This window comes from Salmo trutta, chromosome 25 (genome assembly GCF_901001165.1).
Source record: "Salmo trutta chromosome 25, fSalTru1.1, whole genome shotgun sequence".
In the NCBI taxonomy this organism is placed as follows: domain Eukaryota; kingdom Metazoa; phylum Chordata; class Actinopteri; order Salmoniformes; family Salmonidae; genus Salmo; species Salmo trutta.
The window spans coordinates 7,031,882-7,048,379 of NC_042981.1; the positions used below are offsets into that span (position 1 = coordinate 7,031,882).

Genomic DNA, 16,498 nt, shown 5'->3' on the forward strand with positions numbered 1-16,498 from the left:
TTTCCGGGCTCTCATTTCAGCAGAGCTTTTAAATGAGTTAAAGATGGTTGTCAGGAAAAGGCCCTGTTCTCTGCAACACATAGAAACTAATTCTTGAATTCTTTCTATTTGGGAAGCCATTTTTGTCTGTCCACTTGGAATTTTTAATGAAGGCTTATTTCTATAAACTTAAATGTAGCCTATTAAGTTATTCAACATAACTAAATAAATTATGAAATCAACAGCTTTCGAAATAAACGAAATAAATATGATAGGCTATGAAAAATACAAATTGTTACTTTCATATGGGAATTGGTTTAATAGATTGTGAAATCATTAAATGCTATGTTTTGCGTTTGCAATTCAACATCGGCTAAAATTTGTGTAGGCCAAACAAGCAGTCTGTCACGTTTACTAAACACGTAGCCATCAGGAAAACAAGTCAAAACAATGAGGGTGCTGCTATTGTTTTTGGTTTCCACAATGGAACTTTGTTCTGCAGGAGACAAAAATCTGCTGCAATTTTTTTTGTTGTCTAATGTTTATATACAAGACAGGATGTAGGAGCTTGAACATACAATTCAAATTCGCACCACTTGTATTTTGGCAAGGAATAGGGAGCCTAATTTGTCGTCCGTTTGCCAATAAGGCGTAAATGTAGCCTGTAATAAATCAAATCAATGATTGCTGTTGGTTTATTGGATTATGTGGGAATGATGCTGTTGTTACTTTTACTGCAACTCTCTATGTGGGGAGCAACTGGAGCAGACACCGGCGGAGAAACAACTGTGTGTACATCCAATGCCTGTTTCTCTTTTCACATGGAGGGAGTCAGCTTTGAAGACGCTCGATTGAAATGCCATGGTGACGGAGGTTACTTGGTAACAACTAAAGACAAAAGCGAGACAGCAGAACTTCAGTCATCCCTTTCAAAGATCGATGAAAGCCATCGCTATTTGGACTTCAAATTTTGGATCGGACTGAAATTGCGTAAAGGCGACTGCATTATAAGGGACATGAGTCTCAACGGTTTTAAGTGGGTATCTGGAGGGGAATATTCCCAATATTCGAACTGGGAGAAGGAACCTCGCAGCACCTGCACAGAGGAGCGTTGCGTGTTGGTACATTATTCTTTATGGAGTCACAATGAATTGAAATGGACGGATGGATCTTGCAAAGACAAGGCTTTTTACTCGTGCAAATTCTATTTCAAGGGAATGTGTAAACCTTTGTTGTTGGCAGGAGGAGAGCAAGTGAATTACATGCTCCCATTCTCAGCAAATCCATTAAATGGGGATAATAACATGACTGCATTCCCATTTGGAACATATGCTGAGATAAAATGCAATGACAATGATCACGTTTCTATTTGTAAATTAACGGATGGTGTTTATGGTTGGACTATCCCTGGTCCGTTTTGCGGCTCAGATAAACAGAACTGTGGCCATAAAAACGGTGGATGTGATCATTTGTGCTTTGATAGTGACGCTGGTGGTGTCCGTTGTGGATGCAAGGACGGTTATGTGTTAGGACAGGACAAAGCATCATGTGGCCTAAAGGAATATTGTCACAGTTCTTCATGCCAGTACCAATGTGTAACAGGACCAACGGGCTTCTCGTGCCTATGCCCAAACGGCTTCCAATTGGATAGAGACCAATTTGGTTGTATTGATGTTGATGAATGCCACATTAATGCCTGCGATGGTCATCCTTGCATCAATACCCAAGGTAGTTACACATGTAGGTGCAAGGGAGGCTACACAATGGTTGATGGCAAATGCCACGATATAGACGAGTGCACGGAATCTAGATGTCCACAAATATGTCTTAACTCTGAAGGATCCTTCTCCTGTCATTGCATCGAGGGGTTCACTGTGTCTGAGGACGGTCATACTTGTATAGACATAGACGAATGCTTCAGTAATCAATGCGAGGACAAGTGCACTAATACCATTGGTAGTTTCAGGTGTTCTTGCCATCAGAACTTCCGGTTACACCCTAATGGAATCACCTGCATTCGAGATGTGACTGTTGTCTCCACTGCGGAGACGTCAAGTGATCATAGAGACACTGACAAACACGACGAGACCATGGACACTATAACCATATCGCCGGTTGAATTAAAAAATGAGACTCAGTTCACCCACGGACAACCTCAAGACTCTATTAGGCACGACATTACGCATGACATTACGCAGGATAGGCCGTCCAGCAAAACCATTGGAATGAGTGGGCCAACGCATAATTACAATTTTTTTAGCTCTTGGCTGTTTATTTGCGTCATTGCTTCTGTTGTTCCACTACTTATTCTCATTGCAGTAACCTCTGGTATTGTCATATTTCGATGTAGTCGTTCCAAAAAAGAAGCGAGGAAGAAAATCGCCACTGCTAACAGTTATTGTTGGGTGGCTTCTGGTATAGAGACTCGGTTAGAAACATTTGATGGGTCACTTGAAAGCACAGCTTGAAATTATCTGAACTCTTGAAATGTTAAACGATAACAAATCTAAATAATATTGAGACATTGCATTACCTACTAAAATATATTTAAAAAATCGTTGAAGAATCTGAATACAAAATGTTTTCATTTTACAGCGTGTCTGAGATCATTGCCTGTACCTCATCAAATTTTAAGTATGTTTTATTCATAATGGTTTAACAATGTTATTTCATCGTCATACACTCCCCAAAAAAATGTTGGGTTGCTTTTTACTCTTTTCCTGAGTTATTGTTATTCATGTATTTTGACCCAGCAGTGGGTTATTTCTTACTTTATTGCTCGGTAATCATTATTTATATTTTTGCTGTTTTTTTATACAGTCCATTGCTGTGTGCGGGTAGTTAGTCCAGTCACGTTGTGCGTGGTTAACAGACCTCAGACAGGGTCTCAACTCGCTGTTGAGTTGGAATAGTAGAATACATGGTGTGCAACTTCTAATCTTGGTTGTGCATCAACAGTTTTCCTCTTGTTATCATTCACTGACGGTCACTCATTTAGCCCATGTCAGTTATCATTTTTTAGATCGATAAGTTATTTTAGTTAGTCTAGCCAGCTATCTAAACTTGTAATAATCATATCTGAATTACCAATAGCATGTAGGGCAAGTGCCCAGGGGCCCTGACCTCCATGCTCTGTGTAGAATTGCAGGAAATCGTATTTTAAACCTGCAATAATGTCTCCCCACCCCATTGTGAAATGTGTAGAATTGCAGGAAATTAGCTGTAAAATGGCATCAACAACAAAAAGTTCTGTAAAGCAAACATATTTGTTTTCCTTTTCTAAATAAAATATTTTTTCTGCTAACAGATCCTTATGTAGTGTTAAATCCCAGTGGTGAGTTAATGTGTAGTGTACTTGCATATATTTTTTTATTCAACCTTCAGGCAAGTCAGTGAAGAACAAACTCTTATTTTCAATGAAGGCCTAGGAACAGCACATGAGCTACTAAAATCATTGTCAGCTCGGGGATTCGATCTTGCGACCTTTCGGTTACAAGTCCAACACTCTAACCACTAAGCTACCTGCCCCCTCCTCTAAACCTCCCCCCTCCTAATTTACTTAATTTTGTGGCTAGTGTCAAATAATTTATGTTGCACACACTACTGGTCAACATGAGCTACTAAAATTATTCAGAAGTGTGCCAGGCCTTGCAGTCCCAAGATAGAAGTGGGTGGGGGGGAGAATTTCGGCAGGCAAGAAAATAGCCTTGCCAACCCGACCCCCCCCTTCTAATTTCCTTAATGTTGTAGCTAGTCAACTGCTTTCTGTGGCACACATCAGAGTCAAATACTTTCTATAGAACAAAATTCACATCAGGGTAGGCAACCGAAATTAACAACTACTAGTCGAATAAGACATGGGAGAGATGACGCATTTTGGCAAAGAGATTTATTTACATACTAATACACTTGAAACAAATAGCCAACCCGAAAACTGCAGCCATTACTAATGTCTCCCTTGGGATCAAACATTAATGAAACGCAGCCTAACGTGGGGGAGGGAGAATTAACCCCACTCAATGGGTCATGTCTCAATAACCCAACATCAAAAACACAGCAACAACAACCCGACCTTGCTCTTTTTCAAGAAAACAACCCAAGTGACCCAATGCTTGCAACCCATCAAATGGGTCATCCAAACAACACAGCATTTTTTTGCTTCAAGTTCACAGATGACATCTTATTGATTACATCTGCAATTTAAAAAGTCTAATATACTTAAAAACCTCTCTAGGGTACGTGGGACTGTAGCGTCCCACCTGGCCAACATCCAGTGAAATTGCAGAGTGCAAAATTCAAAAATACTTAATTCAAATATTTTACATTCTTGCATAACACAATTGTATAACACAATATATGTGTTATACATCAAAATAAAGCTTAACCTCTTGTTAATCCATGCGCTGTGTCAGATTTCAAAAAGGCTTTACGGCGATAGCATACCATGCGATTATCTGAGGACAGCGCCCAGCACACAAAACATTACATACAGTTACCAGCCAAGTAGATTAGTCACAAAAGTCAGAAATAGCAATAAAATTAATCACTTACCTTTGATGATCTTCATATGGTTGCACTCACAAGACTCCCAGTTACACAATAAATGTTTGTTTTGTTCGATAGTCTCTCTTTATATCCAAAAACCTCAGTTTTGTTGGCGCGTTTTGTTCAGTAATCCAATGGCTCAAAGACAGTCACAACAGGCCGACGAAAAATGAAAATAGTATCAGTAAAGTTCATAGAAACATGTCAAACAATGTTTATAATCAATCCTCAGGTTGTTTTTAGTCATAATAATCAATAACATTTCTCCCGGACAATAGCTTCGTCAATATAAAAGAAAACAGGTCAGGGTACTTCCCAGGGTCCACTCACTCAGAGTGGTCTTACTCCTTCATTTTTCAGAATACAAGCCTGAAACAATTTCTAAAGACTGTTGACATCTAGTGGAAGCCATAGGAAGTGCAATTTGAGTCCTAAATCATGGGTTACTGTATAGGCATTGAATATAAAACTACAAAAATAAAAAAAATCTCACTTCCTGGATGGATTTTTCTCAGGTTTTTGCCTATCACATCAGTTCTGTTATACTCACAGACATTATTTTAACAGTTATGGAAACTTTAGAGTGTTTTCTATCCAATTATATGCATATCCTAGCTTCTGGGCCTGCGTAACATGCAGTTTACTTTGGGCACGTTTTTCATCCGTAGGTGAAAATATGCTCCAGGTGCGCCATACTAATATGGCTGACTTAGTAAAACAAAATATTTCAATGCACCTACAAAGGAAAAAAATATTATTTGTTCCCTTCAATTTACACTCCTTTCACTAATATCCAGACATTTTTGACAGCATGCCAAGGAATCACAAAGACACATTGTATCGGAGCGTACACACACACACACACACACACACACACACACACACACGTGCACTTAATTGCAAAAATATGTTATATTTTTATAATATTATAAAATTGTATTACTCTGACGAATTGCAATGAATTAAGGCGTATCAACGAATGATTAGAATGCAACATTCATGTTGAAATATAAATTCAAATAAACGAAAACACCTTGTTTTCCAAAACTGTGTACAACTGACCACCGTGGTTAAAGTTTTCACTTGTGGCTGTGGGTAACAGTGGAAAAAAGTCACATGTAAAATCGGATATCTATGCCATGAAGGTGACAGGCTTAAACGTCATAACTTTAGAAACAAATCTGGCAGTTTCCATTTCCTTCCTTCCTCTAATCGTTTGTCTCTCTTGTTTCTCCTTTCATGGTTTACTCAGTATAACTAAATTGATTTTGACCTCCACGAATCCTCCTGTGATGTTCACTGCGATCATGGCAAGGAGAACGAATCCTTTTGTTGGTTTGATAACCATAATTATTATAACTATGTTGATGCTAACGGTAGGAGGGGAAAGCATTGACTCGACTACCTGCGTGTGCAAGGGGAACATTTGCAACGCTGTAACCCTGGGTGCTGTCGATTTCCAGACATCGGGAAAAAATTGCCAAAAGATGGAAGGAGAGTTATTGACCGTTCGATCTGCAGCATCAAACGAAATGATTGGAGATTTGCTTGTAGGTGTAACGGGAGACTTCTGGATCGGTTTGCGTCTACCAGATGACCGATGTAGCAACATCGAATCGAAATTGAGAGGATACCAGTGGACAACTGGATTTCAAATCACAGAATTCAGCAACTGGAAAGACAACGTAAATGTCTGCGCTCCACGGTGTGTGTCCGTTACTACCGATCGAATGTGGACAGAACGACTTTGCCAGGAAAAAGTCGATGGATTTTTGTGTCAGAATGTTCATAAAAGCACGTGCCAAACACCGCACATGGAGGCTCAAGAGTTTTCTAAACAAGATGTCATCTATAATAATGATGGTTGCGCTGGGGCTCCTTGCGAACATATGTGCACAGAGGTACCAGGGGGCTACAAATGCACGTGTTATGAAAGCTATATTCCAAGTAGCGAAAACCCCAACTTGTGTAAAATGCACTGTCCTTTGGCCAAATGTCCAGTAATATGCGACAGAAACAGCGCTGGGACACAATGTGATTGTCCTAGTGGCTTCATAAAGAGTGATGATTATTGCCATGACATTGACGAATGCGAGAATGGATATTGTGAGGAACGCTGTGTTAACACGTTTGGAAGTTTTGTTTGTTCATGCAGAGCAGGATTTTCCCTTCAAAATCTCGTTAAATGTGTCAAAACAGACGGAAATGAAAGTGTACCCCAAACAACGGCTGTCCACAGTGACTTTTTAGCGCCAGGTTTTAACTTGACAAGTAATGTGTCATCAGCAACAGCGGGGGGATTTATTTGGGTATGGATTTTCATTGCAGTTGCGATCATAGTGCTGATACTTGTTGTTCGGTATTGTGTTATTAAGCGTCATGAGCAGAATGTTGATAGCCAACAGGGACGTAATGATGAGGCGTTATAGAAACCAGTGACTGCCACATTAAAGGAAAAGAGAGCAAAAGCTACTGAGGTTGGCTATCAACATGAACAGTAGTTGATGCTACTGTTGTGACTGTTGTTCAATATTACCTCTATAGCCATGTTGTCATAAATGTTATGAAACCTAAATGAAGATGTCTAAGTAAAGCTGTCTTAAAGAAACAACGAACAACTTATTGCATTTCCATATGTAGAACATTCTCATAATGGTTGCTAAATAGTGTATGATAAAAAATAATTATAAACGGTTTATGAATAGTAAAAATTCAAAATAAAAGTAAAAATGTCGTTGATGGATACCCTACAAATGATGCATACACATTTCCAGACAAGAGCATATGGTTGTTTCAATCAAAGTAATATAACAATTGCTTGCTTAATGTCACGGAATATTAATGCTTTTGATAATATCAATGTGGCCCAATTATTATACTGCTAGTGTTAGACTATGAATTGTCAAAATGTAGAAGCTGAAGGAGGTCCTGAGCTTACCCATGATGTTGTAGTTTGGTAGAATCACTTTTTTTCGACCCTGTTGTTATTATCGGTATTGTAAAATGAAGCCCCAAGAACATCCATTAGAGGACACATTTTTGTTACTTTATTTGGTGAAATAAAAATATATATCATAGATACAGCAGTTTCTGTCTCAATATTTACAATGACCTCAATTTGTCAAAACAAATGTACAAACAAATCAACGTGCTCATTTCACTTGGCCCATTGACTAATCAACTTTTGCATGTAGATGTGGTGTACCTAACATCACCACATCTTTTACAGTGTAAGAAAATACAATTAACATTCCATTATATGAGTAGTATTTTGGAACAGGATATGACTGTTCTCCTTTGTCTACCATTAGATCCAAAGTACAAAAAGACACAGGGGTCTGTTTCAGACTATCATGGCACACATTTTGAGTGGCTGCTTGCTGCTTCCTTGTAGCATTTTAGCCAGGCCCAGTAGGCAGGTTTGGATAATTAACGTGAGAGGTTAGGATAATTAATCTGAGAGGTTAGGATAACTAACGTAGCAAGTTATGATAATTAAAGTGGCAGGTTAGGAGAATTGACGTGTCATGTTGGGATAATTGGGTTATGGTTAGGAAAAGGTTTCAGGTTATGTTGCATGTACACTAGATACCGCTTAGGCCGCCCACTCGCTTGTGGGCGTGCTGGCAGCATATGGCAGCATATAGTAGCATGTTCCATTGTGCGTCAAGAATTCAGCATTGCAAGTTTGTATGAAGGTCTGGTTATTAAATGGGTACATTTAATATCCTCTAAAACGCTCTGGTGGCAAACAAACTTTGCTGCCCTGTTTCCAATTGTCCACAAGTAAGTAAATACATTTAGAAAATGTAAAAAACCACAGATGTATTATTAGCTAACTAGCTACAGTGCAGGCTAACTCAAATGAGCTGCTATCTTGATGTATTTATCACTGTAAAAAACAAACTCCAAATACATTTGTAGGTAGCTAGCTAACAGTCTTGGAGGAGGGTGAAAGGATAGCAGCCCCAACTGTCAAAGTGAGTAGGCTATTCGGGATAGGGAAGGTACACACATATGTGTGCCCATGCATCTATCAATCCAAGGTTATCATGATTTGTTATCAGGGATATTATACTTTAGTAATCCACAATGACCTGGTGATGTAAAAGTCTAATAATTACATTGTCTTTCACATTCCTACAGATACCTTGTAATTGGAGATTCCTTCAAAACGATCGCCTACAGTTAACGTGTAGGGCACTGCAAGGTTTGGGTGACCAGGGCCATCTGGGACTGCCTCCTGGAGGAATTCAGGTGTGTGAAGGCTACCTGTGTCCTGCATAACTTCATGAGGATGGACACGAGGACCAGAATAAAAAAGGCTCTCTAAGGTCAGGGCGTGACAATCATGTTGTAGGGGTGCTTTGCTGCAGGAGGGACTGGTGCACTTCCCAAAATAGATGGCATCATGAGGAGGAAAAGTATGTGGAAGGAAAAGTATGTGGATATATTGAAGCAACATCTCAAGACATCAGTCAGGAAGTTAAAGCTTGGACGCAAATGGGTCTTCCAAATGGACAATGACCCAAAGCATGCTTCCAAAGTTGTGGCAAAATGGCTTAAGGGCAACAAAGTTAAGGTATTGGAGTGGCCATCACAAAGCCCTGACCTCAATCCCATAGAAAATATGTGGGCAGAACTGAAAAAGCGTGTGCGAGCAAGGAGGCATACAAAGCTGACTCAGTTACACCAGCTCTTTCAGGAGGAATGGGCCAAAATTCGCCCAACTTATTGTGGGAAGCTTGTGGAAGGCTACCCAAAATATTTCACCCAAGTTAAACAATTTAAAGGCAATGCTACCAAATACTAATTGAGTGTATGTAAACTTCTGACCCACTGGGTATGTGATGAAGGAAATAAAAGCTGAAATAAATAATTCTCTACTATTATTATGACATTTCACATTCTTAAAATAAAGTGGTGATCCTAACTGACCTAAGACAGGGAATTTTTACTTGGATCAAATGTCAGGAATTGTGTAAAACTGTCACGGCCGTCGTATAAAGTGGACCAAAATGCAGTGGGAGTCTGTATACTCATCTTCTTTTTTATTGGCAGAAAGAAGGAAAACCAAAACAAAAAAACACGTATACAAAAACAACGACGACACCCAGTCCTGTAAGGCTTACAGCTATACACGAAACAACTACCCACAAAACACATAGAAAAACACCCCTACTAAATAGGATCATCAATTAGAGGCAACGAGGAACAACTGACTCAATTGAAGGTCAAAACAATAAACTAGACATAGAATAGAAAAACTAGAAAATAGAACATAGAAATACAAAACATAGAACACAACCCAAAAACCCAGACAACACAAAACAAACACACCCCTACCACGTCCTGACCAATAACAAATAACCCCTCAGGACGTGACAAAAACTGAGTTTAAATGTATTTGACTAAGGTGTATGTCAAATCAAATTTCAAATCAAATTTATTTATATAGCCCTTCGTATATCAGCTGAAATCTCAAAGTGCTGTACAGAAACCCAGCCTAAAACCCCAAACAGCAAGCAATGCATGTGAAAGAAGCACGGTGGCTAGGAAATACTCCCTAGGAAAAACTCCCTAGAAAGGCCAAAAACCTAGGAAGAAACCTAGAGAGGAACCAGGCTATGAGGGGTGGCCAGTCCTCTTCTGGCTGTGCCGGGTGGATATTATAACAGAACATGGTCAAGATGTTAAAATGTTCATAAATGACCAGCATGGTCAAATAATAATAATCATTGTAGTTGTCGAGGGTGCAACAAGCACGTCCGGTGAACAGGTCAGGGTTCCGTAGCTGCAGGCAGAACAGTTGAAACTGGAGCAGCAGCATGGCCAGGTGGACTGGGGACAGCAAGGAGTCATCATGCCAGGTAGTCCCGAGGCATGGTCCTAGGGCTCAGGTCCTCCGAGAGAAAGAAAGAAAGAGAGAATTAGAGAGAGCATATTTAAATTCACACAGGACACCGGATAAGACAAGAGAATACTCCAGATGTAACAGACTGACCCTAGCCCCCCGGCACATAAACTACTGCAGCATAAATACTGGAGGCTGAGACAGGAGGGATCAGAAGACACTGTGGCCCCATCCGATGATACCCCCAGACAGGGCCAAACAGGCAGGATATAACCCCACCCACTTTGCCAAAGCACAGCCCCCACACCCCTAGAGGGATGTCTACAACCACCAACTTACCGTCCGAAGACAAGGCCGAGTATAGCCCACAAAAATCTCCGCCATGGCACAACCCAAAGGGGGGGCGCCAACCCAGACAGGAAGACCACGTCAGTGACTCAACCCACTCAAGTGACGCACCCCTCCCATGGACAGCATGGAAGAACACCAGTAAGTCAGTGACTCAGCCCCTGTAATAGGGTTAGAGGCAGAGAATCCCAGTGGAAAGAGGGGAACCGGCAAGGCAGAGACAGCAAGGGCGGTTCGTTGCTCCAGCCTTTCCGTTCACCTTCACACTCCTGGGCCAGACTATACTTAATCATAGGACCTACTGAAGAGATAAGTCTTCAGTAAAGACTTAAAGGTTGAGACTGAGTCTGCGTCTGTACATTTCTGAATTCAACTGTATGTTATTCCTTAATTTAATTGTATTTTTTCAGAATGTCAAAAGAATGAAGGAGGAGACCAGTCTCCTTGATGGAAACCGGGTAGAGCTGGAAATCAACAACGTTCTGCATCAGGAGTGGGTTGCTGAGGTCCCGCAGTGGCCTGAAAGTATGTTAGATTCTGAACAAATAGAGCAAAAACTGTAACGGACAACCAGAAAAGCTCAAACCAAGTTTATTCTACCCACAAGCACATATTTATACCTTCTGACTAGGTAGAGTTGACACCTTGAATGTCCCAGATAAACACTCCTTCTCTGTTGCAGAAACACAATAGGTTCCTCTCACTGGTATTGTAAACCAAATGCATGCTTTTCAACCGTTCGCTGCCCGCACCCGCAGGCCCGACTAACATCAATAATCGGGACCCTTCTGACCTAGAATACGTGGACAACTACAAATACCTAGGTGTCTGGCTAGACTGTAAACTCTCCTTCCAGACTCATATCAAACATCTCCAATCCAAAATCAAATCTAGAATCAACTTTCTATTTCGCAACAAAGCCTCCTTCACTCACGCCGCCAAACTTACCCTAGTAAAACTGACTATTCTACCGATCCTCGACTTCGGCGATGCCATCTACAAAATAGCTTCCAATACTCTACTCAGCAAATTGGATGTAGTCTATCACAGTGCCATCCGTTTTGTTACCAAAGCCCCTTATACCACCCACCACTGTGACCTGTATGCTCTAGTCGGCTGGCCCTCGCTACATATTCGTCACCAGACCCACTGGCTCCAGGTCATCTATAGGTCTATGCTAGGTAAAGCTCCGCCTTATCTCAGCTCACTGGCCACGATAACAACACCCACCCGTAGCACGCGCTCCAGCTGGTATATCTCACTGGTCATCCCCAAAGCTAACACCTCCTTTGGCCGCCTTTCCTTCCAGTTCTCTGCTGCCAATGACTGGAACGAATTGCAAAAGTCGCTGAAGCTGGAGACTTACATTTCCCTCACTAACTTTAAACATCAGCTATCTGAGCAGCTAACCGATCGCTACAGCTGTACATAGTCCATCTGTAAATGCCCACCCAATCTACCTACCTCATCCCATATTGTTTTTATTTACTTTGCTGCTCTTTTGCACACCAGTATCACTACTTACACACCATCATCTGCTCATCATCTGCTCATCTATCACTCCAGTGTTAATCTGCTAAATTGAAATTTCTTTGCTACTATGGCCTATTATTGCCTTACCTCATGCCATTTGCACACACTGTATATAGACTTTCTTTTTTTCTATTGTGTTATTGACTGGACGGTTGTTTATTCCATGTATAACTCTGTGTTGTTGTTTTTGTCGCACTGCTTTGCTTTATCTTGGCCAGGTCGCAGTTGTAAATGAGAACTTGTTCTCAACTAGCTTACCTGGTTAAATAAAGGTGAAATAAAAATTTAAATTAAATTGTCATGGCCTGCCCAAGTCCAGGACCCTTATGGGCATGGAAGTGTCTCTGTATGGGATAGGACTGTGGTCAGGTGGTCTTCAGGGTGGGCCCCTATTGCCCCCCTCCCAGCAGTGTCTGTATGGGATAGGACTGTGGCCAGGTGGTCTTCAGGGTGGGCCCCTATTGCCCCCCTCCCAGCAGTGTCTGTATGGGATAGGACTGTAGTCAGATGGTTTTCATGATTGTGTTGTTTGTTGTTGTATTTTCTACGCTGCTGTGATTGTGATTTTTGTGTAATTTTGAGATGCAAAAGAGTCGTTGGTCTTAATGGGACTGTTAAAATATACCAGTAAAATAAAGATGTCAATAAATCAATGCATTGAGCACTAACAGCTCTGTGTGTTTCAAACAATTACATACATTAGTATGAATGAATTATTTTGCTGTAATAAAAAGTGTTGGTGCAGCATGCTGTAAGCCATTGCTGCCGCTTTCAACACTGTAAGTACAACAATACCTTTCTAAAAATGTCATTCGCCAAATCTAACAGTAGCCTAACACTCGTTTTTTATGTTTGACTTTAAATCAGTTAGCGGTGTATCAATGAAAATCTGATATTGTGTGGAATGTACTGTTGCCTAACCCATATACTTCAGCAGGGCATTGTACCCTACGCCATCATTTCAAATGGTGGGACATAGGGGCTCTTTCCATGTGTCCTACTGAAGCTTACTGGCTGATGAAGGACAATAACGTATCCCTATTTACAGCCGCACATGATTTGACAGTTGTTTTACCAAAATGAATTGATGTCAGTTGCTATATTTATCGTATAAAACAATATATAGTATACAGTTAACAAAAAGATAGCCTATTAAGATAGGAACCTGGCACAATGCTGATTGATATAGTGCAGGTTACGAGCAGTGGACAACTTTAGTAGGCCTAGTGATTTTACTGGGAGTAACGAGAAAACAATCAGCAGAAGTGATGGGAATAAAGCATTTTGTAAAGTAAATACTTAGATTGAATATGTAGGCAAATTCTTGACATCAGTGGACCTGCGCCAGGGATGTCATGAAGAATTAGGGCGTTTTGAAAGGGGGCTGATACAGTGTTACAGGCCTTGGAGGGCTCCTGTTACCATTTGTAAGAGGTAACAATTTATTAGGCTATATCTTATTATATTGCCGACTGACCTTCAAATAGGCCACGCAATATAGGGCTATATGCGACAATAAGCGCATGTTCATAGAGGAGTTTATTATAGGCCTGTAATAGGCTAGGTGTAGCTACTGTATAGCTACTGTATGTCATCATAGCTTATATGCTGTACATATAGCCTACCATGCTAGTATGTTTATTACCTTACGTGCCTTCTTTCTGTAGGCTACCACTGCATCCTATTGACATGCGACATGTTTTGCGACAGGTGCGTTTATTTGCTTGGGTTAAAAAAAGGTGAAAGCCAAATAGTGGCCCAGGTGCTGTATTTAGTTAGGCAGTGAGAATTCAGTACCTATCTGTCTTTTTTATCAGAAATATGCTGTGCTGAAAACCATGGCAATAGAGATGCGGTTATGGACTTTATGTGAATAATGGGTATAGGGGCTGAATGGCAATATAAAGGTTGATGAATGTTTAAATAGTATTTTTCAGAGGTTCTCAAGGCTCAAATATCAATATGAAACATGTTTTTATAAACACAGATAAAATAAGGTCAGGGGTTACAGTTACAAACCTATGATAGAGTTGTAAGAATACAGTGTTTTTTGTTATTGACTAATTCTAGATATTTAATTTCATATTGGATTTCAAGTAAAAATATATTGCATTTGGGGACAGATTTCAAATATCTGTTTTTGTGTATATACAATTTACCAGAGAGAATGAAGAAATAAACGATTAATTCAGTAAGTTTTGTTTTCATTTGAATAATAACATATTACATCTTTCATTGTAAATACATGGGTTTTATTGATGAAATTAGAAATGTTAATACTTAACTCGCTTCAAAATAACTTCAGAGTCAAACTCATCAAAAAAATGGTATAATAGTTTCCCCTTCTTTATCACAGAAAAGGCATGTCCTCTTAGTCCATGAATTTAGACAAGTTATTGCAAGGGTTTATTTTGTGCAAGATTTTAAAGTGAGTTTATTTTACTTGATTTGATTTACAAAATGTGTGAGGGAACAACAAAGCTTTCTTCCATTTAATTTCAGTAAAAAATGCATTCCAGAATAATATCCCTCTAGGAGAGATCTTGTTCTTGGAGTTAAAAATGTATATATTATTACATTTCTTATCCAGCAGGGGGAAACATTCTAACATAAATGTATTGAGAAGTTATATGCTTCTAAGAACTTCCTATAAGAGAGTATATTTCCTTCTTTATCAAATAAATCAAGCACAAATATAATATTTCTTTCAACCACTTAGCAAAAAACAAAGACTTGTTTTTTAACAACAATATCTTTGTTGTTCCACAAAAGTGCCTTGTATGGGGAGGAGTTGTGGACATAACATCGTTTCCAGGCTGAAAGGGCTTGTTCGTGAATCTTTGAACAGTTTGATGGGTAATTTTGCTGGAGAATAGTTGTACATCCACAAAAATTAAAGAATTCAGTATGAAGTATCATATAGATTCCAGAGCTAAGCATACATATTTTTTTTATCCAGTTTACCTTTAAAGGTATTGTTGATATCAATGAAGTCTAATACTTCTGTGACGATATGAGGTTGGACCCAGGAGCAGAAAAGAGACCAGATAAACAAAAATACTTTATTGAGAAACGGTAACATAAGGATTCCAGTAACACTAGGAAACCAACAAACACTAGGGCTAGAAACTCAGGAGACAAACGCACACGGCAAACGAATCAAGCTACTGCAAAGGGAAACAGAAAACACACCTTTCTTAAATGGAAATCATAATAAGTGATAGAAACCACCTGCCATTATTGTCTCAAGGACGGTCTCTGCCGCCCTGTGGTGACAGGTGGAACCATGACAACTTCAAGCCCAAAAGAAAAAAAAACACGTCAAAAATTTTATAAAATGATTTGCATTTTAATGAGGGAAGTAAGTATTTGACCGCTCTGCAAAACATGACTTAGTAATCAAATAAAATCAAATAAAATGTATTTATATAGCCCTTCGTATATCAGCTGAAATCTCAAAGTGCTGTACAGAAACCCAGCCTAAAACCCCAAACAGCAAGCAATGCATGTGAAAGAAGCACGGTGGCTAGGAAAAACTCCCTAGGAAAAACTCCCTAGAAAGGCCAAAAACCTAGTACTTGGTGGCAAAACCCTTGTTGGCAATCACAGAGATCAGACGTTTCTTGTAGTTGGCCACCAGGTTTGCACACATCTCAGTAGGGATTTTGTCCCACTCCTCTTTGCAGATCTTTCTCCAAGTCATTAAGGTTTCGAGGCTGACGTTTGGCAACTCGAACCTTCAGCTCCCTCCACAGATGTTCTATGGGATTAAGGTCTGGAGACTGGCTAGGCCACTCCAGGGCCTTAATGTGCTTCTTCTTGGGCCACTGGTTCCTCTGGTTGCACATGTGACATCCTGGTAAAAATTTGGTAAAACTGATTTAAGTTTGCCCGCATTAAAATCCCCAGCCACTAGGAGCGCCGCTGCTGGATGAGCATTTTCTTGTTTGCTTATGGCCTTATAGAGTTGACTGAGTGCGGTCTTATTGCCAGCATCGGGGTGTGGTGGTAAATAGACGGCTACGAAGAATATAGATGAGAACTTTCTTAGTAGATAGTGTGGTCTACAGCTTATCATAAGGTACTCTCAGGCGAGCAATACCTCGAGACTTCTTTAATATTAGACATTGCGCACCAGCTGTTATTGGCAAGTAGACACACACCCCCACCCCTCATCTTACCAGACGTAGCTAACCCTAGCAGCAACATTATGTACAAAATAAGTTTAAAAAAAGTTTC

At 40.0% G+C, this 16,498-nt stretch overlaps 2 protein-coding genes across 2 annotated transcripts; both read left to right on the plus strand.

Annotated features, from left to right (window-relative positions):
• The first annotated feature begins 301 nt into the window (after positions 1 to 301).
• LOC115161934 (complement component C1q receptor-like) lies at positions 302 to 3,285 on the plus strand. The gene has a single exon (XM_029712778.1). It carries the CDS (start codon positions 660 to 662, stop codon positions 2,445 to 2,447), a length of 1,788 nt encoding a protein of 595 aa, XP_029568638.1. The 5' UTR covers positions 302 to 659; the 3' UTR covers positions 2,448 to 3,285.
• A 1,918-nt stretch (positions 3,286 to 5,203) lies between these two features.
• LOC115161935 (thrombomodulin) lies at positions 5,204 to 7,605 on the plus strand. The gene has a single exon (XM_029712779.1). The coding sequence runs from the start codon at positions 5,664 to 5,666 to the stop codon at positions 6,951 to 6,953; it is 1,290 nt and encodes a 429-aa protein (XP_029568639.1). The 5' UTR covers positions 5,204 to 5,663; the 3' UTR covers positions 6,954 to 7,605.
• Positions 7,606 to 16,498: the final 8,893 nt, after the last annotated feature.

What these genes read in the sequence shown, in the direction of transcription:
- LOC115161934 (XM_029712778.1), top strand. Translation starts at nt 660, where the DNA reads ATGATTGCTGTTGGTTTATTGGATTATGTGGGAATGATGCTGTTGTTA.
- LOC115161935 (XM_029712779.1), top strand. Translation starts at nt 5,664, where the DNA reads ATGAAGGTGACAGGCTTAAACGTCATAACTTTAGAAACAAATCTGGCA.